This window comes from Schistocerca gregaria, chromosome 8 (assembly GCF_023897955.1).
Source record: "Schistocerca gregaria isolate iqSchGreg1 chromosome 8, iqSchGreg1.2, whole genome shotgun sequence".
Taxonomy (NCBI): Eukaryota; Metazoa; Arthropoda; class Insecta; order Orthoptera; family Acrididae; genus Schistocerca; species Schistocerca gregaria.
This window is the reverse complement of record NC_064927.1, coordinates 380,379,169-380,405,314: the sequence shown is the minus strand read 5'-3', so window position 1 is coordinate 380,405,314 and position 26,146 is coordinate 380,379,169. Positions and strand designations below refer to the sequence as shown.

The 26,146-nt window shown below is 44.4% G+C and overlaps 1 protein-coding gene across 4 annotated transcripts in view; it reads left to right on the top strand.

Moving 5' to 3' along the window:
• The window catches only part of LOC126284612 (solute carrier family 35 member G1), a 461,728-nt gene that overhangs the window by 403,419 nt on the left and 32,163 nt on the right, over window positions 1–26,146 (top strand). For all 4 annotated transcript variants that reach the window (XM_049983675.1, XM_049983674.1, XM_049983673.1 and 1 more), the window contains 2 exons: window positions 10,538–10,737; window positions 25,198–25,387. In XM_049983675.1, the coding sequence (XP_049839632.1) occupies window positions 10,538–10,737; window positions 25,198–25,387 (390 nt within the window). The remainder of the gene's footprint in view (window positions 1–10,537; window positions 10,738–25,197; window positions 25,388–26,146) is intronic.

Sequence of the window (26,146 nt, the reverse complement as noted above, 5' to 3'; positions counted from 1 at the left end):
GCTACAAACGTAGGTTTGCCCTTCCTTAATCTAGCTTCTAAGATAAGTCGTAGGGTCAATATTGCCTCACGTGTTCCAATATTTCTACGGAATCCAAACTAATCTTCCCCGAGGTCGCTTCTACTAGTTTTTCCATTCGTCTGTAAAGAATCGCGTTAGTATTTTGCATTCTTGACTTATTAAACTGGTAGTTCGGTAATTTTCGCATCTGTCAACACCTGCTTTCTTTGGGATTGGAATTATTATATTCTTCTTGAAGTCTAAGGGTATTTCGCCTGTCTCATATATCTTGCTCACCAGATGGTAGAGTTTTGTCAGGACTGGCTCTCCCAAGGCTGTCAGTGGTTCTAATGGAATGTTGTCTTCTCCCGGAGCCTTGTTTCGACTGAGATCTTTCAGTTCATATTCGTAATGTAACATCGTCGTTAGAAATAGCGATATTTTGGCGTCGGCTGTTATTGGCCATCGATGTTTAGACTTCAAGGATGACTCTAAATCAGCATCGATAATTTGCCAACGTCGCACATCCTTACCTCTGTACGTTTCCGTACGGACGCGATCCCTGTAGTCTTATCGGATTTTAAGCGTATTGTACGTTGATGGTTGGGGCATCATTATTTAGTGTGTCGCAAACATGTCCGCCTTCGTAGAGTAGCGGTAGCGTTACCGCCTACCACGCAGAGGTCCCCGCGTTCGATTCCCGGCAGGGTACCTGGTGTTGTGTGACCTTCATCATTGACTTACAAGTCACCGAAGCGGCGTCAACTAAATAGGACTTGCAATACGACGACCTAACTCCCCGAATGGGATCTCCCGGCCAACCATGCCATACGAACTTTTCGATTTACCTGTTCTCCAAACTTTGTCGACAATGTTCCACGAAAAGTACGACGTATTCCCTCCAGGGAACCTGATTTGAGTTCTTGGATCAATTCCGTAATACTCGGTTGGCGAGCGAAGGTACAGGTGAGAAATCTCGCAGCAGTCTTCTGAATTGGTTCGATATGTTCAGTCAGTATGACACGTTGGGAACCCTAGAAACCATGCCATACGAACATTTCGATTTACCTGTTCTCCAAACTTTGTCGACGATGTTCCACGAAAAGTACTACGGTTTCCCTCCAGGGAACCTGATTTGAGTTCTTGGATCAATTCTGTAATACTCGGTTGTCGAGCGAAGCTACAGGTGAGAAATCTAGCAGCAGTCTTCTGAATTGGTTCGATATTTTCCGTCAGTATGACACGTTGGGAACCCTAGAAACTCGAGCGTCGACAAGACAAATCTACCATTCGTCTTCACTACGATCGACCGTAAGTGTTCGTTCGATTTCATGTCACTTTGAAGTGTCACGTGTAGCAATTTAATCAACGTGATCATACCAAGCAGCACACCACTAATAGTGTATTAGAACATCACAGTTCTGTTTTCCCAACTCATCTGCACTGAGTTACATTTTTCCACATTTAGATCAACCCAACATTCGTCAAACCAAATAGAGATTAGATTCAAATCCTATAGTCATCCAGCGTCGACATTTTCGAGTACACTACGGAAGATCGTGAGGCCGTCGGGTTGATAATGGATGGAAGTATGGAGAGTAAATATCGTAGACGAGACCAATGCATGAATGCAGTAAGTCAGACCAAATGGATGTAGGTTGCAGTCGTTATGCAGCGAGGAAGAGATGTGCACAGGATAGACTTGAGTGGGGACCTGCATCAAATGAGTATTCAGAATGAAGGCCATAACAACAAAATCGAGAATTAGGTTTGTTTCTATGTATATAATTTTGTTCTACGATCGTGATGTAATTCAGGCGCCGGCCACGGTGGTCTCGCGGTTCTAGGCACGCAGTCCGGAACCGTGCGACTGCTACGGTCGCAGGTTCGAATCCTGCCTCGGGCATGGATGTGTGTGATGTCCTTAGGTTAGTTAGGTTTAAGTACTTCTAAGTTCTAGGGGACTAATGACCACAGCAGTTGAGTCCCATAGTGCTCAGAGCCATTTGAACCATTTTTTTGCAATTCAGGCGGAAAGGAGGTCAGCATCGATCGTAATATAATCTGTATCTTATTGCAGATATAGATTTCAGCTAACAGCGTAGCAATGGAAAGTGTCTTATAGGTAGTCATGGAGACTCAGCATAGTTATAACGACAAATATTACAATACAACTTGGGCATGTACAAGCATCAGTCATCTACACTCCTGGAAATTGAAATAAGAACACCGTGACTTCATTGTCCCAGGAAGGGGAAACTTTATTGACACATTCTTGGGGTCAGATACATCACATGATCACACTGGCAGAACCACAGGCACATAGACACAGGCAACAGAGCATGCACAATGTCGGCACTAGTACAGTGTATATCCACCTTTCGCAGCATTGCAGGCTGCTATTCTCCGATGGAGACGATCGTAGAGATGCTCGATGTAGTCCTGTGGAACGGCTTGCCATGCCATTTTCATCTGGCGCCTCAGTTGGACCAGCGTTCGTGCTGGACGTACAGACCGCGTGTGACGACGCTTCATCCAGTCCCAAACATGCTCAATTGGGGACAGATCCGGAGATCTTGCTGGCCAGGTTAGTTGACTTACACCTTCTAGAGCACGTTGGGTGGCACGGGATACATGCGGACGTGCATTGTCCAGTTGGAACAGCAAGTTCCCTTGCCGGTCTAGGAATGGTAGAACGATGGGTTCGATGACGGTTTGGATGTACCGTGCACTATTCAGTGTCCCCTCGACGATCACCAGAGGTGTACGGCCAGTGTAGGAGATCGCTCCCCACACCATGATGCCGGGTGTTGGCCTTGTGTGCCTCGGTCCTATGCAGTCCTGATTGTGGCGCTCACCTGCACGGCGCCAAACACGCATACGACCATCATTGGCACCAAGGCAGAAGCGACTCTCATCGCTGAAGACGACACGTCTCCATTCGTCCCTCCATTCACGCCTGTCGCGACACCACTGGAGGCGGGCTGCACGATGTTGGGGCGTGAGCGGAAGACGGCCTAACGGTGTGCGGGACCGTAGCCCAGCTTCATGGAGACGGTTGCGAATGGTCCTCGCCGATACCCCAGGAGCAACAGTGTCCCTAATTTGCTGGGAAGTGGCGGTGCGGTCCCCTACGGCACTGCATAGGATCCTACGGTCTTGGCGTGCATCCGTGCGTCGCTGCGGTCCGGTCCCAGGTCGACGGGCACGTGCACATTCCGCCGACCATTGGCGACAACATCGATGTACTGTGGAGACCTCACGCCCCACGTGTTGAGCAATTCGGCGGTACGTCCACCCGGCCTCCCGCATGCCCACTATACGCCCTCGCTCAAAGTCCGTCAACTGCACATAAGGTTCACGTCCACGCTGTCGCGGCATGCTACCAGTGTTAAAGACTGCGATGGAGCTCCGTATGCCACGGCAAACTGGCTGACACTGACGGCGGCGGTGCACAAATGCTGCGCAGCTAGCGCCATTCGACGGCCAACACCGCGGTTCCTGGTGTGTCCGCTGCGCCGTGCGTGTGATCATTGCTTGTACAGCCCTCTCGCAGTGTCCGGAGCAAGTATGGTGGGTCTGACACACCGGTGTCAATGTGTTCTTTTTTCCATTTCCAGGAGTGTAGATCTGCAATGACATACAGATGATATTAAAACCGATGCTGACCTTCTTTCCGTACAAGAACATCGAGAGTATTTATTCAAGTCATTGTCTGCAAAAGCGGACGACTGCCGTTCTTGCTTGCAGGTAATTCGAGAGATGACGAAACCTGGAAGACTGATTATCTCACCCTTCCAACTAGGTGAACACGAGAGGAATAACAGTGTGGTCAGTTTCAGTCTTGGTACATACTCGGCCTAAACAGGTAGTGGACCAGTTATTTTATTTTGACTTGATGACTAGTACGAGGGGGAGTTGGAAAATAAGTTTATTCTGTCAACCGTGGGCAGAGTTGTGTGATATGGGCAAAAGATGACACGGCAGGACACCGACGCGCACGTGCAGGTCACCGATACACCATTGGGTAGAGGTCGACCGCGATCAAGCAGATGGCGCTGTCGCAGTGCCTGCACAAAGCGGAGGCCAGCCGCTCAGTCTTTTCCCGGAGCTATGGAGAGAAGGTGCGTTTTGGTGCTGTGGTCAAAGGCGGAAGTCAGAGCTGTTATCTGCTATGAATGGGCACGTTGAGTATCAGGCACAGATATTCATAACCGCTCTGTTGAGGTGTGTGGGTCAGGTGTGATGTCGAGGCAAATGGTGCGGAGATGGAGCCAGCAATTCAGTGATGGACGTCAGCAGGTGCAGGACATACCGAGACCTGGCCACTACAGATGCAAATGTCAGGAAGGTGGATGACATGATTAAAGCGAACCGGCGTATCACCATCGATGGGGTAGCGGCAGAACTTGGAATCGGACATGAGCGAGTTCACAAGATCATACATGACATTCTTCGATACAGGAAGGTGTCAGCACGATGGGTGCTCCGCCAACTGACCCCGACACACATGGAACAACACATGGCGTTCAGCCTGGAACTGCTCGTGTGTTACCATGAATCTGGCAATAACCTTCTGTTTCGGATTGTAACGGGGGACGAAACGTGGGCCCGCCATTACTCGCTCGAATCGAAGACCGCATCCATGTAGTGGAAACATCCGTCATCACCCGTCCGTCTGCAGGTAAAGTGCTACTCGCCGTTTTGTGGGACACCAAAGGAGTTTTGTCGCTGGACTTTCTGGACGATGCAACCATCAAAGCTGCGCGGTACTGTGCCACTCTGTCGAAATTGAAAGAGGTGACTCGGAAAACGCTGCCTGGTCTACTCATATCTGGCGTTCTGCTGTTGGACGACAATGCGAGACCATACACGGCAACGCAAAACCATATTGCAACTGTTAGTTGGGAGCGCCTACACCATCCACCTTACAGTCCGGATTTGGCACCAAGTGACTTCCATCTGTTTCCTGCTTTGAAGAAGACTCTCGGATCTGGGCGCTTTGGCAGCAATGCTGACGTCAGACAAGCCGTTCAACGCTTCTTCTGTATGCAACGCCCTGAAAATTTCAAATGGTTCAAATGGCTCTGAGCACTATGCGACTTAACATCTGAGGTCATCTGTCGCCTAGACTTGCACTACTGGCCATTAAAATTGTTGTACCAAGAAGAAATGCAGATGATAAACGGGTATTCATTGGACAAATGTATTATACTAGAACTGACATCTGATTACATTTTCACGCGATTTGGGTGCATAGATCCCGAGAAATCAGTACCCAGAACAGCCACCTCTGGCCGTAATAACGGCCTTGATACGCCTGGGCATTGAGACAATCAGACCTTGGATGGCGTATACAGGTACAGCTGCACATGCAGCTTCAACACGATACCACAGTACATCAAGAGTAGTGACAGACGTATTGGGACGGGCCAGTTGCTCGGCCACCATTGACCAGACGTTTTCAGTTGGTGAGAGATCTGGAGAATGTGCTGGCCAGGGCAGGAGTCGAACATTTTCTGTATCCAGAAAGGCCCGTACAGGACCTGCAACATGCGGTCGTGCATTATCCTGCTGAAATGTAGGGCTTCGCAGGGATCGAATGAAGGGTTAAACCACGTGTCGTAACACATCTGAAATGTAACGTCCACTGTTCAAAGAGCCGTCAATGCGAGCAAGAGGTGGCCGAGGCGTGTAACCAATGGCACCCCATACCATCACGCAGGGTGATACGCCAGTATTGCGATGACGAATACACGCTTCCAATGTGCGTTCACCGTGATGTCGCGAAACACGGATGCGGCCATCATGATGCTGTAAACAGAATCTGAATTCATCCGAAAAAATGACGTTTTGCCATTCGTGCACCCAGGTTCGTCGCTAGTACACCATCGCAGGCTATCCTTTCTGTGATGCAGCGTTAAGGGTAACCGCAGCCATGGTCTCCGAGCTGATAGTCCACGCTGCTGCAAACGTCGTCGAACTGTTCGTGCAGATGGTAGTTGTCTTGCAAACGTCCCTATCTGTTGACTCAGGGATCGAGATGTGGCTGCACGATCCGTTACAGCCATGCGGATAAGATGCCTGTCATCTCGACTGATAGTGATACGAGGCCGTTGGGATCCAGCACGGCGTTCCGTATTACCCTCCTGAACCCAGCAAATTAGGGACACTGTTGCTCCTGGGGTATCGGCGAGGACCATTCGCAACCGTCTCCATGAAGCTGGGCTACGGTCCCGCACACCGTTAGGCCGTCTTCCGCTCACGCCCCAACATCGTGCAGCCCGCCTCCAGTGGTGTCGCGACAGGCGTGAATGGAGGGACGAATGGAGACGTGTCGTCTTCAGCGATGAGAGTCGCTTCTGCCTTGGTGCCAATGATGGTCGTATGCGTGTTTGGCGCCGTGCAGGTGAGCGCCACAATCAGGACTGCATAGGACCGAGGCACACAAGGCCAACACCTGGCATCATGGTGTGGGGAGCGATCTCCTACACTGGCCGTACACCTCTGGTGATCGTCGAGGGGACACTGAATAGTGCACGATACATCCAAACCGTCATCGGACCCATCGTTCTACCATTCCTAGACCAGCAAGGGAACTTGCTGTTCCAACAGGACAATGCACGTCCGCATGTATCCCGTGCCATCCAACGTGCTCTAGAAGGTGTAAGTCAACTACCCTGGCCAGCAAGATCTCCGGATCTGTCCCCCATTGAGCATGTTTGGGACTGGATGAAGCGTCGTCACACGCGGTCTGCACGTCCAGCACGAACGCTGGTCCAACTGAGGCGCCAGGTGGAAATGGCATGGCAAGCCGTTCCACAGGACTACATCCAGCATCTCTACGATCGTCTCCATGGGAGAACAGCAGCCTGCATTGGTGCGAAAGGTGGATATACACTGTTCTAGTGCCGACATTGTGCATGCTCTGTTGCCTGTGTCTATGTGCCTGTGGTTCTGTCAGTGTGATCATGTGATGTATCTGACCCCAGGAATGTGTCAATAAAGTTTCCCCTTCCTGGGACAATGAATTCACGGTGTTCTTATTTCAATTTCCAGGAGTGTATTATAGTGTATACTTACATCAAACTAATAATAAAGTATGAAAACCTAATAAAAACGTGAATGTTAGGATAAGGGTCAAGACGCGAGCCACCGCCCCAACAAACAACTCTATATAGGATAGTGACTCTATTGATTACGCTAAACCAACAACACAGTCTTTTTTTTAATCATACTATGGTACCACGTGCTGAAAATCTTAATCGTAGATATAGATTGAAATTTAATCATAGATATAGATTGAAATTTAATTACAACAACTTGTACGAAGAACAATGCGTTTTGGTTGGATCTTCAGTGGGTCGCTGCCTTCAAATAGCCAACTCTCATAATACCCAAGTTAAAATTATTCTTTTGCCAAGAAAATGATGTTTCTCATTATTTTATTGGAACGAATGACAAAGTTAACAAACGGTTTTCCAGTGTTTCTCAACTTGCTGGTGCTCAGAAATGGCATATAATACATATAGGCTTGAAATGAATGCGAATATGGCGCCTCATAACTCTGTACTAAAGAGAGACGGCGTGCATGTGACGGAGGTGGCATTGTGCTATCTCATTGGTCAACGCTCAGACGCACACTCAGAATATCTGACATGCCAGATATAGCTCTGCACGTTCGCAAAGACTCCCGAACGTGCTATTCCACGCTATGACGTCAGAAACTCGGCACGCTCAACGTTCGGATGCACGGTCCGTATGCCGACGGCTTTACAGACGGCATGATGAAGGCTGCGACACAGCATATCCAGACACTCTGGGATGATGATGGCATTGAAACAGAGGATGACACGCGTAAAGCTGAAATACTAAACACCTTTTTCCAAAGCTGTTTCTTCTCTAAATCCTCGCACAAACGAAAAAATGGCTGACATCGAAAGAAGTGTCCAAGGAATAGAACAGCAACTGAAATCACTCAACAGAGGAAAGTCCACTGGACCTGATGGGATACCAATTCGATCCTACGCAGAGTACGCGAAAGAACTTGCCCCCTTCTAACAGCCGTGTACGGCAAGTATCTAGAAGAACGGAAGGTTCCAAATGATTGGATAAGAGCACAGGTTGTCCCAGTCTTCAAGAAGGGTCGTCGAGCAGATGCGCAAAACTATAGGCCTATATCTGTGACATCGATCTGTTGTAGAATTTTAGAACATGTTTTTTGCTCGCGTATCATGTCATTGCTGGAAACACAGAATCTACTCTGTAGGAATCAACATGAATTACGGAAACAGCGATCGTGTGAGACCCAACTCGCTTTATTTGTTCATGAGACCCAGAAAATATTAGATACAGGCTCCCAGGTAGATGGCATATTCCTTGACTTCCGGAAGGCGTTCGATACAGTTCCGCACTGTCGCCTGATAAACAAAGTAAAAGCCTACGGAATATCAGACCAGCTGTGTGGCTGGATTGAAGAGTCTTTAGCAAACAAAACACAGCATGTTGTTCTCAATGGAGAGACGTCTACAGACGTTAAAATAACCTGTGGTGTGCCACAGGGGAGTGTTATGGGACCATTGCTTTTCACAATATATATAAATGACCAAGTAGATAGTGTCGGAAGTTCCATGCGACTTTTCGCGGATGATGCTGTAGTATACAGAGAAGTTGCAGCATTAGAAAACTGCATCGAAATGCAGGAAGATCTGCAGCGGATAGGCACTTGGTGCAGGAAGTGGCAACTGGCCCTTAACATAGCCAACGAAATGTATTGCGAATACATAGAAAGAAGGATCCTTTATTGTATGGTAATATGATAGCGGAACAAACACTGGTAGCAGTTACTTCTGTAAAATATCTGGGAGTATGCGTACGGACCGACTTGAAGTGGAATGATCATATAAAATTAAGTGTTGGTAAGGCGGGTACCAGGTTGAGATCCATTGGGAGAGTCCTTAGAAAATGTAGTCCATCAACAAAGGAGGTGGCTGACAAAACACTCGTTCGACCTATACTTGACTATTGCTCATCAGTGTGGGATCCGTACCAGGTCGGGTTGCCAGAGGAGATAGAGAAGATCCAAAGAAGAGCGGCGCGTTTCGTCACAGGGTTATTTGGTAAGCGTGATAGCGTTACTGAGATGTTTAGCAGACGTAAGTGGCAGACTCTGCAAGAGATGCGCTCTGCATCGCGGTGTAGCTTGCTGTCCAGGTTTCGGGAGAGTGCGTTTCTGGATGAGGTATCGAATATACTGCTTCCCCCTACTTATACCTTCCGAGGATATCACGAATGTAAAATTAGATTCGAGCGCGCACGGATGCTTTCCGGCAGTCGTTCTTCCCCCAAACCATATGTGACTGGAACAGGAAAGGGAGGTAATGACAATGGCATGTAAAGTGCCCTCCGCCACACACCGTTGGGTGGCTTGCGGAGTATAAATGTAGATGTAGATGTATGTATGGTGCCGCCGTCTATAGGAGGTACATGAAAATATACGAACAGAAGCGGAATATTTCACGATGTCCCACAAAAAGTATATTTCACGATGTCCCACAAAAAATTCTGCATTTTTTTCAGTTTACCAAGGAAAAAAATGTGTTACATGACTTATCGAATGTTACTCGTATACGACACTAAATGAAGTGTTTACTATGGGTACGATTCCCAGATAGAGACCTAGCAGTTCTGTGGTGTGTGTGTACTGTAAGACCTTCGGTACACACACCGTCAGATTATTTGACTTGTCGCTCTAACGAAGCAGGCGAGTGTCAGCAATATGTCTCATGGTCTTATCGTGGCGTGTTTATCTTCTGCCATTAGATCAGACGACAGAAATGCACACTTGTAGTAGCAGATTGACGGTGACGAACTTTAAACAGAACTTGATTAATTTTCACACACATTTATTAAAATAATAAAAAGCATAGACATTACGTAACTTGATTCTGGATGCTGTTTACAATTGACAATCTGAAGTTCCTTTGGTCATGGTACATTAATCTTATTCTCACATATCTCTGATACTTGACAAAGTGTTTATTCATTTATCTTCATGGCTACGTACAAGAATATGGTAATCTTGTTAGGCGCAGACTGAAACTTCACCTTAGACTGGTACAGACTCATGCAGACTGACTAATCGGAGGTCTGTACACTCGTTATAATACCTCGCGCGTTCAGGTATCACTGCGCGAGTGTGATCCACGAGGAGAAAAGGTTCTACGTTAGCAGCGATCTTATTGGCTGTGTTATATATTAATACGCGGATCGGCGGAAGGAGAATTTGGTCCGTCTCTAAGGCAGCGCCATCTCGTAGAGCGGAGACGGACGAGCGCTGCGCCTGCGCTGTTGTGCTTAGTGGGGCACGCTCTAGCGGGAAAGTTGTGTACGCACTGACTACATGAAACTATGTACACAACAAGTTCATTCTCGTTGGGGACACTGCTAGTATTATGGAAGAGTTCGCAGCAGTGATTTATACTTGTGGATGAATTGAGGTGCTGTGACGTGACTTGGTACGGTGCTGTGTTGGCAGGCACATGCCGCTGGCGGACGCTTCGGTGGTGGTGTTCAGCGTGCCGGTGTTCGTCGCCATCTTCGCGCGGCTCTTCCTGAAGGAGCCGTGCGGCCCGTTCCATGCGCTCACGATCGCGCTCACGCTCGTGGGCGTGGTGCTCATCACGCGGCCGCCGCTGCTCTTCGGCCACGCAGCCACGCCGCCGCTGGGCGCCGGAGGTGGGTACAGGCGCCGATTCTCAGCTGCCAAACCTGACTAGTTGTTGACGATAACATCTTCTCAGTCGCCACGCCGCGTCATATACTACTCTTCAACCTTTTTCAGTGCTCAACGTTTCAATCCCTCCGCTGCGATTTTCTTCAGGACTCCTCTGGATCAAGGGTAGGGTGTCCATTTGTCCCATTTTTTCCCGGGACAGCCCCGTTTTTTTTACCAAAGTGTCCCGTTGTCCCGAAAGTTTTTTTGATGACGCTCAAATGGCCGGTTTTTTTATGATTCCGCTTGGCTAGAGTATTTTACGCTACTGCTTGCTTAACTCGCTATTAACTGCTAGGAGGCGTGTGATGACTTTCAACATACCCCAAACATGCACCGAACTGTCAAAAATCGCAAGTAATTTTAAACGCGCTATAGGTTACGAATAACAACGAAGATTCTTCTCTTCTTAATCGATCCACTGAATCTGTCCTTTCAGTCCAGAGATATTCTACAACACTGATACTTGCTCTCTGGCTTTCGTCACCACAACGTTAATGTTTTGGACTGTGCAATCACTGTTTCCTTATGCCAAAACGAAAGTGTAATTTTAATAGCAATATAAAAAGCGTGTTTCCTTTTATCACTGGTAGCGGAGAAACTATAGAATGTACAGGTTGATCAGAAAGTCAGTATAAATTTGAAAACTTAATAAACCACGGAATAATGTGGATAGAGTGGTAAAAATTGACACACATTCTTGGAATGACATGGGGTTTTATTCGAACAAAAAAAAGTTCACAAAATGTCCGACAGACGGCGCTGGACAGCAAAACTGCTACCGTGACGCGTGAGAGGTACGTCGATATGTTACAGAATCGCATCATCCCCAGCCTGGCTGGTAAACACCTGCTGGAACGTACGATGTTTATGCAGGATGGCGCTCCACCCCATATCGCTAGACGCGTGAAAGATTTCCTGTGCGCGTCGTTTGATGATGATCGTGTGCTCAGCCACCACTTTCGTCATGCTTAGCCTCCCAGACCTCAGTCCGTGCGATTATTGGCTTTGGGGTTATTTGAAGTCGCAAGTGTATCGTGATCGACCGACATCTTTAGGGATGCTGAAAGACAACATCCGACGCCAATGCCTCGCCATAACTCCGGACATGCTTTACAGTGCTCTTCACAACATTAATCCTCCACTACAGCTATTGTTGAGGAATGATGGTGGACATGTTGAGCATTTCCTGTAAAGAATATCGTCTTTGCTTTACTTTGTTATGCTAAGTATTGCTATTCTGATCAGATGAAGCGCCATCTGTCGAACATTTTTTGAACGTTAGTATTTTTTTTGGTTCTAATAAAACCCCTTGTCATTCCAATCATTTGTGTCAATTTGTACTTCTCTATCTACATTATTCCGTGATTTATTCAGTTTTCAAATTTATACTGTCTTTTTGATCACCCGGTACGTTGTGCAGATCAAAATTTGCTATTGGTCATTGTGGAAAGTCTGACATTGTGAATCACATTAAGACGAAGAAACAACGCATGAGTGATCAAACGAAAAGAGCAAATAAATGCGTGAGTGACGTCTATGTAAACTTAAAATCAGTAACAGATATGGATAGGCAGTTGGCAGGACAAGATGCTACGTTTGCATACCACAGTGCAATGGATAACCATAGCTTTAAGTCAGTGGACTGTACTACAGCATTTGTTAAAAAACTTTTCAATCCTAAATTCACATGTGGACACACAAAATGTAATGCAATCATTTCAAATGTTATTGCACCGTATGCAACTCAGGAGGTTTTAAATGAACTGAAAAGTACTCGATTCATTTCTGTAATGATTGATACATCGAATCATCTGGATTTGAAGTTTGTTCCTCTCCTTATCAGGTATTTTCAGCCTGAAAATGGCATCACGGTGAAAGAGCTCGAATTGGTTATTTTAGCTGGAGAAACTTCAGATTTACTTCAGAATTATGTGCTGGAGGTTTTAAAGAAATATGATCTTGAGGGAAAGGTAATTTCAGTTTCTGCAGACAACACTAACACCAGTTTTGGTGGTAAGCAGAGGAAAGGGAAAAGACAATTTGTTCTATAAGCTTCAACGGAACACAGTGAATAATATACTAGATGTTGGCTGACCAGCACATGTGGTGCATAATTCCTTACAAAATGGCTCAGATTGCCTACCCATCGACTGCCAATTAATTGCAAACAAAATCTACCAGCATTTCCACATATATACAGTAAGGGTTGAATCTCTGAAGACATTCTGTAAGTTTACTGAAACTGGATACAAAACTGTACTTGGGCACAGCAAGACAAGGTGGCTATCTCTGCTACCTGCATTGGAGAGAAATGTAAAGATATTTCCTGCTTTGAAATCATATTTCATTTCCCTTGATAAGTGTCCTGTTATCCTTAAACAATTCTTTGATAACCCTGTGTCTATTGTTCTTCTACATTTTCGTGTTAGCCAGCTAAAATCTTTCTCCACAACAGTTAAATGTATTGAGAAACAAGAAATCACAATAGTGGAAGTTTATCAAGAAATAAACAAATTATTGGGCAAATTACAATGTAGAAAATCTGAAAGATTTCTCACATCCTTTGTACATGAGACTCTTAGAAATCTGGAAGAAGAGGGTGAAATTACTGTAGAACAATTTTATATTTATGCTGACATCTTCTATGACTCTTGCAATGAGTATATTAAAGAATGGTGTTTGCCTTTATTAAAGAATGGTGTTTGCCATTTCCCACACCTTTTAAATCATTTGACTGTGTTAATACTCAAAAGGAGCAGCTCCAGTGGAAGGATATTCAGAACTGTTGTGTTTTTGTTAAAAGTATTGTACCAAATTTTCCTGTTGATGAAGATGAACTGTTCGATGAATTTTCACGTGTACAGAACTTCATAAAAAGTAAAGACGGAGACAAAGAAAGTGTTAGTGCAACGTGGTGTAAAATATTTGCTTGTTTCATAACTAAAAACATTAACATGAAAAACATGATTCATTTGGTGCGGTTTTGTCTGACAATTCCTGGGTCAAATGATGCTGTGGAACGTGTGTTTTCGTTAGTGAACTCTTTGTGGTCAGATGAAAAAAAAAAAAAAAAAAACAGAATGAAAGCTGAAACAGTGAGGGCCTTGCTCATTGTCAAAACACACTTTAATGGTGTATCGTGTACTGACTTTTATGATACAATTTCAAACGAAAATGCACATCTCGATAAAGTACATAAAAGTGAAAAGTATGGTGATAGTGTAGCAGAATAATTGTAAAAAGTGATTTGGGATCGTCTTAGTGCACGTTGTAAAGGTAAACTTGTATTTGTATTAAATTTAGTCAATACAAATTTATGTCCCGTTTTTTCTTCATTGTTTATCTCTAATTTATTTTTAATGTCTCCCTTTTCAATGAAAATGAAATGGACACCCTAATCTAAGGACGCAATATCGAACGAAGGATATCGATACTTTACTCTATAGTAGTATCGCGTGACAAGTGTCGTTCTCACAAAAGTAAGCTAAGGCACCTAATAGCGTTCCCGCTCCTAATTTCGCCCGCCTAGAAATTTTCGTTGCCCACAATTGGTAAAAAATGCTTAGATGCGCGTACATGCGTGACCTCTGTCCATTGTTTTCTTGAGAGAATTTGTTGTGTGGAGCATGTGTGGCTTGCGTGTACGAAGGAATTCATTTTTTGATGCTGAGGTGAGTTAGTGTAGCAGTCAAGTTGACAGACTGCAATTACTAGTCTGAGCATTGTCTTGTCTTCACGTGTTGGGCTTTATTTCAGTGTGTTGTAGTTTCTGGTGTCTAATCATTACAGTCGAGGGTTTGACCTATATTGCTGTAGCGGCCGATATAGTAAATCTGTCGAAGTTCGTAATTTCGTCCCCCGTACAGTTTCTATTTTCGCCCCGCGCACGAAGTTGGGATCTGTTACTAAGCACTGATTTTATTTGCCATTTGTAAGGATTACTTTACCTTTTTGATACAGGATAACGCAAGGGCAGAGAGATGCATTCGTTGCATGAAATGCTTAGTTTCTTACCAAGAAGCACGCTGTTTGTCTACAAATGGCTCTGAGCACTATACGTCTTAGCTTCTGAGGTCATTAGTCACCTAGAACTTAGAACTAATTAAACCTAACTAACCTAAGGACATCACACAGATCCATGCCCGAGGCAGGACTCGAACCCGCGACCGTAGCGGTCGCTCGGTTCCAGTCTGTAGGGCCTAGAGCCGCACGGCCACTACGACCGGCGTTTGTCTACACAGACGTACAAATTCATGTGTTACACATCTTTGGAAGGCTGAGAAAACTTGACAAGAATGTTAGTTCGTGACGTTAAAGTGATTCACAGTAATAAAACTACCGAGCAATGTGAGAAAGGAAAAATACATTTAAATTAATTGTACTTCCGAGAATTTCTGGGGGATGAAATTAGGAACACTTTTTTAATTTCTGTTTTTGCAGTGTTTATGCTTATGGTTTTAGTATGTTACAATAATTTAATTGTAACTTGGTTTCGATTGAAGCGTAAATTCAGGAATATTAACAATCTGTAGCTTTTTCCGTAACTTTTCAGGACCTATGCAGGCCCTAACGAACTAAGGTGGGGAAATTTGGAATCCCTACCTTATCAGGTTTTGCCGAATCGATACTTATCTCTGATAATAATTATTTCAATAAAAAAACTTTTTGATATAACCTGTTTCTAGAACAGACTAAAAAATATAATAAATGTCTCCTAGCCCCGTACGAATTTCCAACCCTTAACATAGTCCTGAAAATGTGTGCTTGTGAATTTTTAATAGCTATGAGAATACTTGTAAAACTTTAAAACGAAACACGTGAGATTCATGCTATGGATAACTAATGTATGAATAGTCAACGTAACTTACTAACACTTTCATTGCAGTGCACGTGATATTAACGGTTGTGGGATTTTTCTCGACAACAGCTACTCCCCTTGTTACTATTAGCTACAAGGTCTGTTCAAAAAAATGGAAACATTCGTAATTTTGCGCCAATTGTGTGTTCGAGCGAAATGCGGTTGGCATCCCTGCACACGTCTGGGTTTACGATGTAAGTGCCGGAAGTTTCGTTTATGTATCTCAGTACCGGTTGAGTAGAACGTCGTATAACACAGTTTGCGAATTTCGAGATGGCAAGAGTTAAAGCAACAACGTGTCTGCATCTAATTTTTCCTGAAACCCAAGAAAACCTTTACAGAGACACACCTAATGATGCATGAAGCCTACGGTTATGAGTGCTTAACGGGGGTAGGACGTCAAACGGGCCGACTTGGAGCAGGAGAGTCACGACAGGACATTTTAATTTCTACTGTCTATACTTTTACAAATAAATTCATAAAACTTTGGCACCATAACCAGGAAGGATTTAGGACTCACACTTATCGCAGTGGAAGTTCAAAAACGTAGCAAAATACCTTTTTTACGTGTGAAATTTCATCATTTTTTCACATATTACTGGCTGCATTTGTTGCTATAGGTACACTTTTCTTCCTAAGTAAGAGAGATTCTTCGATGAATTTTTCATAGCATACAAACAGTAGCTACAGGTGTATGAAGCTCTAAAATTTTACAAATCTATTACAAAACTGTGGAAAAAGTTGAGATAATTAACTATAAAACTTGACTATGGTTTGTATTCTGTGCAAAAGTCATCGAAGAATCTCTCCTTATTTAGGAAGAAATGTGTACCTATAGCAACAAATGCAGCCAGTAGTAGCAACAAATGCAGCCAGTAGTAAGTGAAAAAATGATGAAATTTCACATGTAAAAAATGTGTTTTGTTACGTTTTTGAGCTTCCACTGCTATGAGTATGAATCCTAAATCCTCCCTGGACATGCTGACAAAGTTTTATGAATTTATTTGTAAAAGTATAGACAGTGGAAATTAAAATGTCCTGTGGTGTCTCTCCTGCTCCAAGTCGTCCCGTTTGACGTCCTACCCCCCTTAAGCCGTACTCGTGTGATACGAATGGTTCGCACAGTTTTAAAATGGCCGGACGGATACTAAGGGGACCGTCGTTCAGGACGTCTTCCAACGTGTACCAACGACGCTCGTGTCAGGAACATCAAAGAAATTTTGCGTGGCAATCGAAGACTGACTGAGACAGATTGCAGAAGAATATTACATTTCAGTATAATCGTGTCATGAAATCCTGACACAGCATGTTGGAATGCATCACATATTCTGTGAATAGCATATTGATCGCGCAGATGAGAACTACATGTTCATTAAAAGAATCATAATTGGTGGTGAGACGTGGGCCTACATCTACATCTACATTTATACTCCGCAAGCCACCCAACGGTGTGTGGCGGCGGGCACTTTACGTGCCACTGTCATTACCTCCCTTTCCTCTTCCAGTCCCGTATGGTTCGCGGGAAGAAGGACTGCAGGAAAGCCTCCGTACGCGCTCGAATCTCTCTGATTTTGCATTCGTGATCTCCTCGGGAGGTATTAGTAGGGGGAAGCAATATATTCGATATCTCATCCAGAAACGCACCCTCTCGAAACGTGGACAGCAAGCTACACCGCGATGCAGAGCGCCTCTCTTGCAGAGTCTGCCACTTGAGTTTACTAAACATCTCCGTAACACTATCACGCTTACCAAATAACCCTGTGACGAAACGCGCCGCTATTCTTTGGATCTTCTCTATCTCCTTTGGCAACCCGACCTGGTACTGATCCCACACTGATGAGCAATACACAAGTATAGGTCGAACGAGTGTTTTGTAGGCCACCTCCTTTGTTGATGGACTACATTTTCTAAGGACTCTCCCAATGAATCTCAACCTGGCACCCGACTTATCAACAATTAATGTTATATGATCATTCCACTTCAAATCGTTCCGTACGCATACTCCCAGATATTTTACAGAAGTAACTGCTACCAGTGTTTGTTCCGCTATCATATAATCATACAATAAAGGATCCTTCTTTCTATGTATTCGCAATACATTTCATTTGTCTTTGTTAAGGGTCAGTTGCCACTCCCTGCACCAAGTGCCTATCCGCTGCAGATCTTCGTGCATTTCGCTACAATTTTCTAATGCTGCAACTTCTCTGTATACTACAGCATCATCCGCGAAAAGCCGCATGGAACTTCCGACATTGTCTACTAGGTCATTTATATATATTGTGAAAAGCAAGGGTACCATATCACTCACCTGTGGCGCACCAAAGATTACTTTGTCATAGCTATTAACAATTCATACTCACAAATTTTCAGGACTATCTGCATGGGGTCATGAATATGTATGAGGTCAGGAGAAATTGTTGTAGACATTTTTAGTCCTATTTAAAAATTTGATAGATTAGACACTCATTTCTATTTAAATAACTATTTGCTGTTTTTTAGTCTTATGTGTGAAATTTTTCAGTCGATTTCAAAAAGTTTGACCAGATTATGACAGAGACATGTGGTAAACTTCAAATTTATTTCAGTTTATTTTAACATGAGTCAATCAATATACTGGGTGATTAAAAAGTCATTATAAATTTGAAAACTTAATAAACCACGGAATAATGTAGATAGATACGTAAAAATTGACACACATGCTTTGAATGACATAGGGTTTTACTAGAACAAAAAAAAAAAAACAAAAACATATTGATAGACGCGTGAAAGATCACTTGCGCGCGTCGTTTGGTGATGATCGTGTGTTCAGCCGTCATGCTTGACCTCCCAGGTCCCCAGACCTCAGTCCGTGCGATTATTGGCTTTGGGGTTTCCTGAAGTCGCAAGTGTATCGTGATCGACCGGCATCTCTTGGGATGTTGTAAGACATCATCTGACGCCAATGCCTCACCATAACTCCGGACATGCTTTACCGTGCTGTTCACAACATTATTCCTCGACTACAGCTATTGTTGAGGAATGATGGTGGACATATTGAGTATATCCTGTAAAGAACATCATCTTTGCTTTGTCTTAGTTTGTTATGCTAATTATTGCTGTTATGATCAGATTAAGCGCCATCTGTCAGACATTTTTTGAACTTTCGTATTTTTTTGGTCCTAATAAAACCCCATGTGTGTCAATTTGTACCTCTCTATCTCCATTATTCCGCGATTTATTCAGTTTTCAAATTTTACTGACTTTATGATTACCCGGTATTACTTCCTGATACATAATTATATCTCGCGTAAAGATCGTGACGGTAAAGGTCAGAGAAATTCGAACACACACGGAGGCTTACCAATAGTCGTTCATAGCGCGAAACATTCTTGAGCACAAGCTCTGGAACACTGAATTTTTTTATTTTTAATCTCGGATCGAGCAAGCAGAATGTTGCAATCAAATTGTTGTCTTCTGTTTGTCCAAATCGGCGATCTATTCGCTTCTTTAGCTCATTTTTAATTCGCCTAATAGAAGTTGAAATTTTTGGAACTGAGTCTTGCAGCCAAAATTTCGAGTAAGAAATCTTACACACTTGTTTTGGTAAAGGCATAGAAAAAAAAGACGGCATCGAGAAAAAGCACTTGTTACCTAGAATTGCCGGTACTTCTGTGTCCCTACTGGAATTCTTGGACGACTCAACACTGTCGGGTGATAAGCAGTGGCGGCTGTTGTGTAGGAGCACAAGAACACGTGAACACCCTAGCTTTTGACAGCTAGCGGATTTAATGGGTATTTTCCTTTGAATGCTATGAAACATCATGTAGATGCCATAGTCTCAAATACACGGCACTAAATCTATCGCGCCATGCTACATTGCTGTTCTAGACTCGGTGGAGCTTGGCATCAGGGTCGTGAGCACACGTTCGGTTTTGCACATCTTAAAGAGCCTTTGCGCTTGCGCGACTGGGTTGACGTAATTGCCTTACGGGCCAAATACACACGGATTTGATAAACAGTGTGCACTTCTCAACTACAAGTTTATGTCAGTGCCATTAGGTCTAGCACACTGCAGCACTTTTACCCCTCTTCGCTTGGCATAAATGTTCAAATGTGTGTGAAATCTTATGGGACTTAACTGCTACGGCCATCAGTCCCTAAGCTTACACACTGCTTAACCTAAATTATACTAAGGACAAACACACACATCCATGCCCGTAGGAGGACTCGAACCTCCGCCGGGATCAGCCGCACAGTCCGTGACTGCAGCGCCTGAGACCGCTCGGCTAATCCTGCACGGCTTGGCACAAATCCCGATACACATTAGTACATTCTTCAAATATGCCAATTCGCTCACTATATAGCAAAATTAGATCGAAAATCAGTATGCGTTATATTTACACTGATAGAAGAACAAATTTTGTGGTATTCTAAATGATATACAGCATATTAATTTTCGAATCTTGTCGCGCTGTAATCCATTTAAGGCGCTGAGAGCCATAAAGTATGTTACTGTCGATTGTGAAACTGTAGCGGTTATTCATGCTTCCTTGATCTTATGGTGGGTCATGGTGGTCTCGCGGTTCTAGGCGCGCAGTCCGGAACCGTGCGATTGCTACGGTCGCAGGTTCGAATCCTGCCTCGGGCATGGATGTGTGTGATGTCCTTAGGTTAGTTAGGTTTAAGTAGTTCTAAGTTCTAGGGGACTAATGACCACAGCAGTTGAGTCCCATAGTGCTCAGAGCCATCTTATGGTGTGTCAGGTTTATGTGTACTGTAGGCACACATTGTACGTGTATATGAATATTCACTAAAAGCTGTCTCACTGATTTCTCTGATATTCATTTAAATGTGGAGTCGGAGACGGTGTTTCAGCGGTGTTCTAATTAAGTGGCCTTGTCGGTAGATAGCCGGCCGCGGTGGTCTAGCGGTTCTAGGCGCTCAGTCCGGAACCGCGCGACTGCTACGGTCGCAGGTTCGAATCCTGCCTCGGGCATGGATGTGTGTGGTGTCCTTAGGTTAGTTAGGTTTAATTAGTTACGTTCTAGGGGACTGATGACCTCAGACATTAAGTCGCATAGTGCTCAGAGCCATTTGAACCATTTTTTTTGTCGGTCGATAGTACCACTGGAATTTAATCATTGAGTTTGGTTGTTTACTGTGCTGGAATCGGCTTTCCTGTGCATTGCCAACATGAACTCTGTTGAACCTATTTTAAGTGGTAACAGAATAGAAAATTGCCAATAAAAGTTAACCACAAAGGAACTAGGGCCTCCCAGATCAGATTCGTTGTCTGAGAAAGTGACGAAATGAAATAAGCGTGACTACAGTCGAACACTCAACAAAGAAGTGTATGATATGTGTAAGTTGTGTTGGTGCAACATAAGAATTTCTGATTTTCAGCCCGGAAGTTAATTCGTTCTAATACATGTATTAGAGGTCGTGTGCATTTGTGTGAAAAAATAAAAAAATAAGAAAACTCCCACTTACGCAAAAATTCGAAACAGAGATTAGTGAAAGGTTAAACATTATTTCGCTCATGCCATAAACTTTACTTAATTCTGCACAAAGTTATGCTCATTGTTATTGACAGCGGCTGAAGTTGTATAAATATGGTGATAAGCATAACTGTTATACAGCACATGCTATTAATTTCATACTCTCATATCTATCTGAATTTAAAAATTTGTGAACACTCAGAATGCATACTTGCGAGCCACCACTGCTGGTAGGTGCATTGGGTAGATAAAACAGCCTTTTGTAGGTAAACATGCGGTGTATTTCTGTTGTGTTCATCCATCCAGCGACACGGGACGAGTACCGGTAATACTGTGTGGAAGTACAGTTAGTCATGGAGGTCCAGTGTGGGGTGCAATTATCGTATGATAGCGAAACTTATTAGCTACTCTAATACGTTAATTCGGAACCGATGTACGCCGGAGAAAAAGTAGTTCCAGTTTTGCCTGTAGGTGCAATTCTGCCGCTGTACAACTAGTCACAGTAAAGCTCTGTATAGGAAAAGTATGGCCAACTTGCCAGTGGCCGTCACTTTAGGCCCACTGCGCCGCTAGTGATACAGTGGCAGTTTTATCCCTAAGATCTCTATTTTGTAATTAAATTACCACTATACCATCCTATTAGCTCTTCTGACCTTTTTTTTTCCTGGCAAAATGGATTGGAAACCAACAGAAATGTAAAAAGGAGACAAAGACAAAAGGCCAGAAATTAATAAAATTAACTAAATGCTTAAATCGAGTTCCTGCAACCTTTCTGCCATATTCTCCTTCTTGTTGCATCTCTCCCTTCGGAAGGAATTCTGTACAGTTTTACTCCCTTTTTGCCTCCTCGAAATGAACAGCCAAAAGGTCAGCACTGAGGCATTACTCTACTTAAAACTTCGAAAATTCACAACACTTCCTATGCTTCACACGTAACGCTTTGGCCCACAATGGCTGCTAATGTCACATGACAAGGTTTCAGCCTCTCCTGAACTGCGGGCGGTGGCAAACGCAGGGGAAAAGGATGGTCATACTATCCTTTATACAGAGCTTTAACTCATCGTCGTCTCCAGTGCTCATCTTAAACTAACTGTGTAAGCGGATATGAATAATAGAATCAGCATTGTGCCTTTCTCACTTGTTTGACCTTTTCGGCCTACCTCCCATTCTCCATCCATTACATACAAAAACATTTCTATACATCTTTCTCGCATCCCCAGGGCCAGAATTGCACCTGGTGCCCAAAATTGGAACTAATTTTTTCTAGCATAAATTGGTTCTGCATTAACGCGTAAGAATATCTACAGAGTTCCGTTACCGTACGATAGTTACAGCCCACAATGAACCTCTCTGAGTTGCTGCATTTTAATTACAACCAACCGGTAGTTAACGAATGCTTTGCTCTAGGGTCGCCTGTGGAGTCGAAGCGTCAGAGCAGACATAACCATCAGTGAAAACACCCACGAAAGCCTGAAGACTTATGTATAATTATACTATTGGTCATTCAAGTTGCTACGCCAAGAAGAAATGCAGATGATAAACGGGTATTCATTGGACAAATATATTATACTAGAACTGACATGTGATTACATTTTCACGCAGTTTGGGTGCACAGGTCTTGAGAAATCAGTACCCAGAACAACCACCTCTGGCCTTAATAACGGCTTTGATATGCCTGGGCATTGAGTCAAGCACAGCTTGGATGGCGTGTACAGGTACAGCTGTCCATGCAGCTTCAACACGATACCACAGTTCATCAAGAGAAGTGACTGGCGTATTGCGACGAGCCAGTTGCTCGGCCACCGTTGACCAGACGTTTTCAGTTGGTGAGAGATCTGGAGAAAGGGCTGGCCAGGGCAGCAGTCGAACATTTTCTGTATCCAGAAAGGCTCGTACGGGACCTGCAACATGTAGTCGTGCATAATCCTGCTGAAATGTGGGCTTTCGCAAGGATCGAATGAAGGGTAGAACCATGGGTCGTAGCACATCAGAAATGTAACGGCCACTGTTCAAAGTGTCGTCAATGCCAACAAAAGGTGACCGAGACGTGTAACCAATGGCACCCCATACCATCACGCCGCGTGATACGCCAATATGGCGATGACGAATACACGCTTTCAATGTGCGTTCACTGCGATGTCGACAAACACGGGGGCGACCATCATGATGCTGTAAACAGAACCTGGATTCATCCGAAAAAATGACGTTTTGCCATTCGTGCATTGAGGTTCGTCGTTGAGTACACCATCGCAGGCGCTCCTGTCTGTGATGCAGCGTCAAGGATAACCGCAGCCACAGTCTCCGAGCTGATAGTCCTTGCTGCTGCAAACGTCGTCGAACTGTTCGTGCACATGGTTGTTATCTTGCAAACGTCCCTGTCTGTTGACTGAGGGATCGAGACGTGGCTACACGATCCGTTACAGCCATGCGGATAAGATGCCTATCATCTCGACTGCTAGTGATACGAGGCCGTTGGGATCCAGCACGGCGTTCCGTATTAGCCTCCTGAACCCACCGATTCCATATTCTGCTAACAGTCTTTGGATCTCTACCAACGCGAGCAGCAATGTTGCGATACGATAAACCACAATCGCGATAGGCTACAATCCGACCTTTATCAAAGTCGGAAACGTGATGGTACTCATTTCTCCTCCTTGCACGAGGCATCACAACAACGTTTCGCCAGACAATGCTGGTCAACTGATGTTTGTGTATGAGAAACCGGTTGGAAACTTTCCTATGTCAGCACGTTGTAGGTGTCGCTACCCGCGCCAACGTTGTGTGATTGCTCTGAAAAGCTAATCACAATACGCCAGTCACTGCTTTTGATGACCTGTGGTATCGTGTTGAAGCTATATGGGCAGCTGTACCTGTACACACCATCCAAACTGTGTTTGACTCAATGCCCGGGCGTATCAAGGCCGTTATTACAGCCAGAGGTGGTTGTTCTGGGCACTGATTTCTCAGTATCTATGCTCCCAGATTGCGTGAAAAGGTAATCACATGTCAGTTCTAGTATAATATATTTGTCCAATGATACCCGTTAGTTGTGTTGTTGTCTTCAGTTCTGAGACTGGTTTGCTGCAGCTCTCCATGCTACTCTATCCTGTACAAGCTTCTTCATATCCCAGTACCTACTGCAACCTACATCCTTCTGAATCTGCTTAGTGTAGTCATCTCTTGGTCTCCCTCTACGATTTTTACCCTCCACGCTGCCCTCCAATGCTAAATTTGTGATCCATTGATGCCTCAAAACATGTCCTACTAACCGATCCCTTCTTCTAGTCAAGTTGTGCCACAAATTTCTCTTCTCCCCAATCCTATTCAATACCTCCTCATTAGTTACGTGATCTATCAACCTTATCTTCAGTATTCTTCTGTAGCACCACATTTCGAAAGCTTCTATTCTCTTCTTGTCCAAACTAGTAATCGTCCATGTTTCACTTCCATACATGGCTACACTCCAAACAAATACTTTCAGAAACGACTTCCTGATACATAAATCTATATTCGATGTTAACAAATTTCTCTTCTTCAGTAACGCTTCCCTGGCCATTGCCAGTCTACATTTTATATCCTCTCTACTTCGACCATCATCAGTTATTTTACTTCCTAAATAGCAAAACTCCTTTACTACTTTAAGTGTCTCATTTCCTAATCAAATTCCCTCAGCATCTCCCGATTTAATTTGACTACATTCTATTATCCTCGCAAGGTCAGTATTGCCTCACGTGTTCCAACATTTCTACGGAATCCAAACTGATCCTCCCCGAGGTCCGCATCTACCAGTTTTTCCATTCGTCTGTAAAGAATTCGCGTTAGTATTTTGCTGCTGTGACTTATTAAACTGATAGTTCGGTAATTTTCACATCTGTCAGCACCTGCTTTGTTTGGGATTGGAATTATACCCGTTTATCATCTGTATTTCTTCTTGGTGTATCAATTTTAATGGTGTGTGTACGGCTCTAGGTAGATGTGTGAAATTCCGCTGCTCCCGAGTGTGGATGTGAATGGCAGAGCAGCGAGGTGAGGTGTTCCCGCGCCAGTGCTCCGTGACGTCATTGTGTGCGCGCTGCTTTTTGCAGGGCCCGTCGAGAGCGACGCGTGGGGCGCGGCGGCGGCCTTTGCAGCGACGCTGTTCGGCGCCAACGCGTACGTGCTGCTGCGCGCGCTCAAGGGCCTGCACTTCGCCGTCGTCATGTGCAACTTCGGCGCCTTCGCACTCGTGCAGACGACGCTGGTCGCTGCCGCGCTCGGCGCCCTCTGCATGCCCAGGTCAGTGAGGTGTGCCCAGCGTTTACTTCTGCTAACTTAACGAGCCCCCGTGACTGTACATTGGCAAATTCTCAAATCTACAATTCTTGTGGACATACTTACATTTTTGTTGTTTTGCGCACGGGAGCTGTGTAAGGCTTCTTTTTTACACCTTAGGATTCTTTTAATCGGTATGCATGCGGCAGCATGTGTACCTAGTATGTACCAAAACGCCGGATGCTCGTATCTCGCATTCTGTTGGTGATTGATAGGGTCAAGTGAAGCTGAGGCGTAGCGCCGTAAAACGTTCCTGCCTTGGAGGCGGTTAAGTGGGAGATGTGTCTCAGAGCTGAATAGTGACAGATGGTGACGCGAGAGTGGACGCGCACGTAGTTTATGTATCAGCCGATAGAGGACAATATTGGATAGGGTGACTGTGATTTTCGTTCCGATTGTGCCCACTAGAGTGCACTAAAGTAATAGAATGTTTTTCATAAACTGTTCTAGTATTTTCATACAGTGTTAATATGTCCATTTGTGCATGTAAAATGTGTTTTAGCAGTATGAATGATGCGTGAGTGTGGTTTAAGGTTAATATCAAGATAAATGTTGAACGAGTTATGTACTGGGATTTAGTGTGAGAACATTTCGAAGAAGTATGAATATGAACAATGGGGATTTTTGTAGAATAGATTTGTAAAGTAAGTTTATGGTAAAGGGAAAGTTAATTCAGGTATAAATAACAATAGTAAAATTTTTATGCATAAACAAAACTTCAGC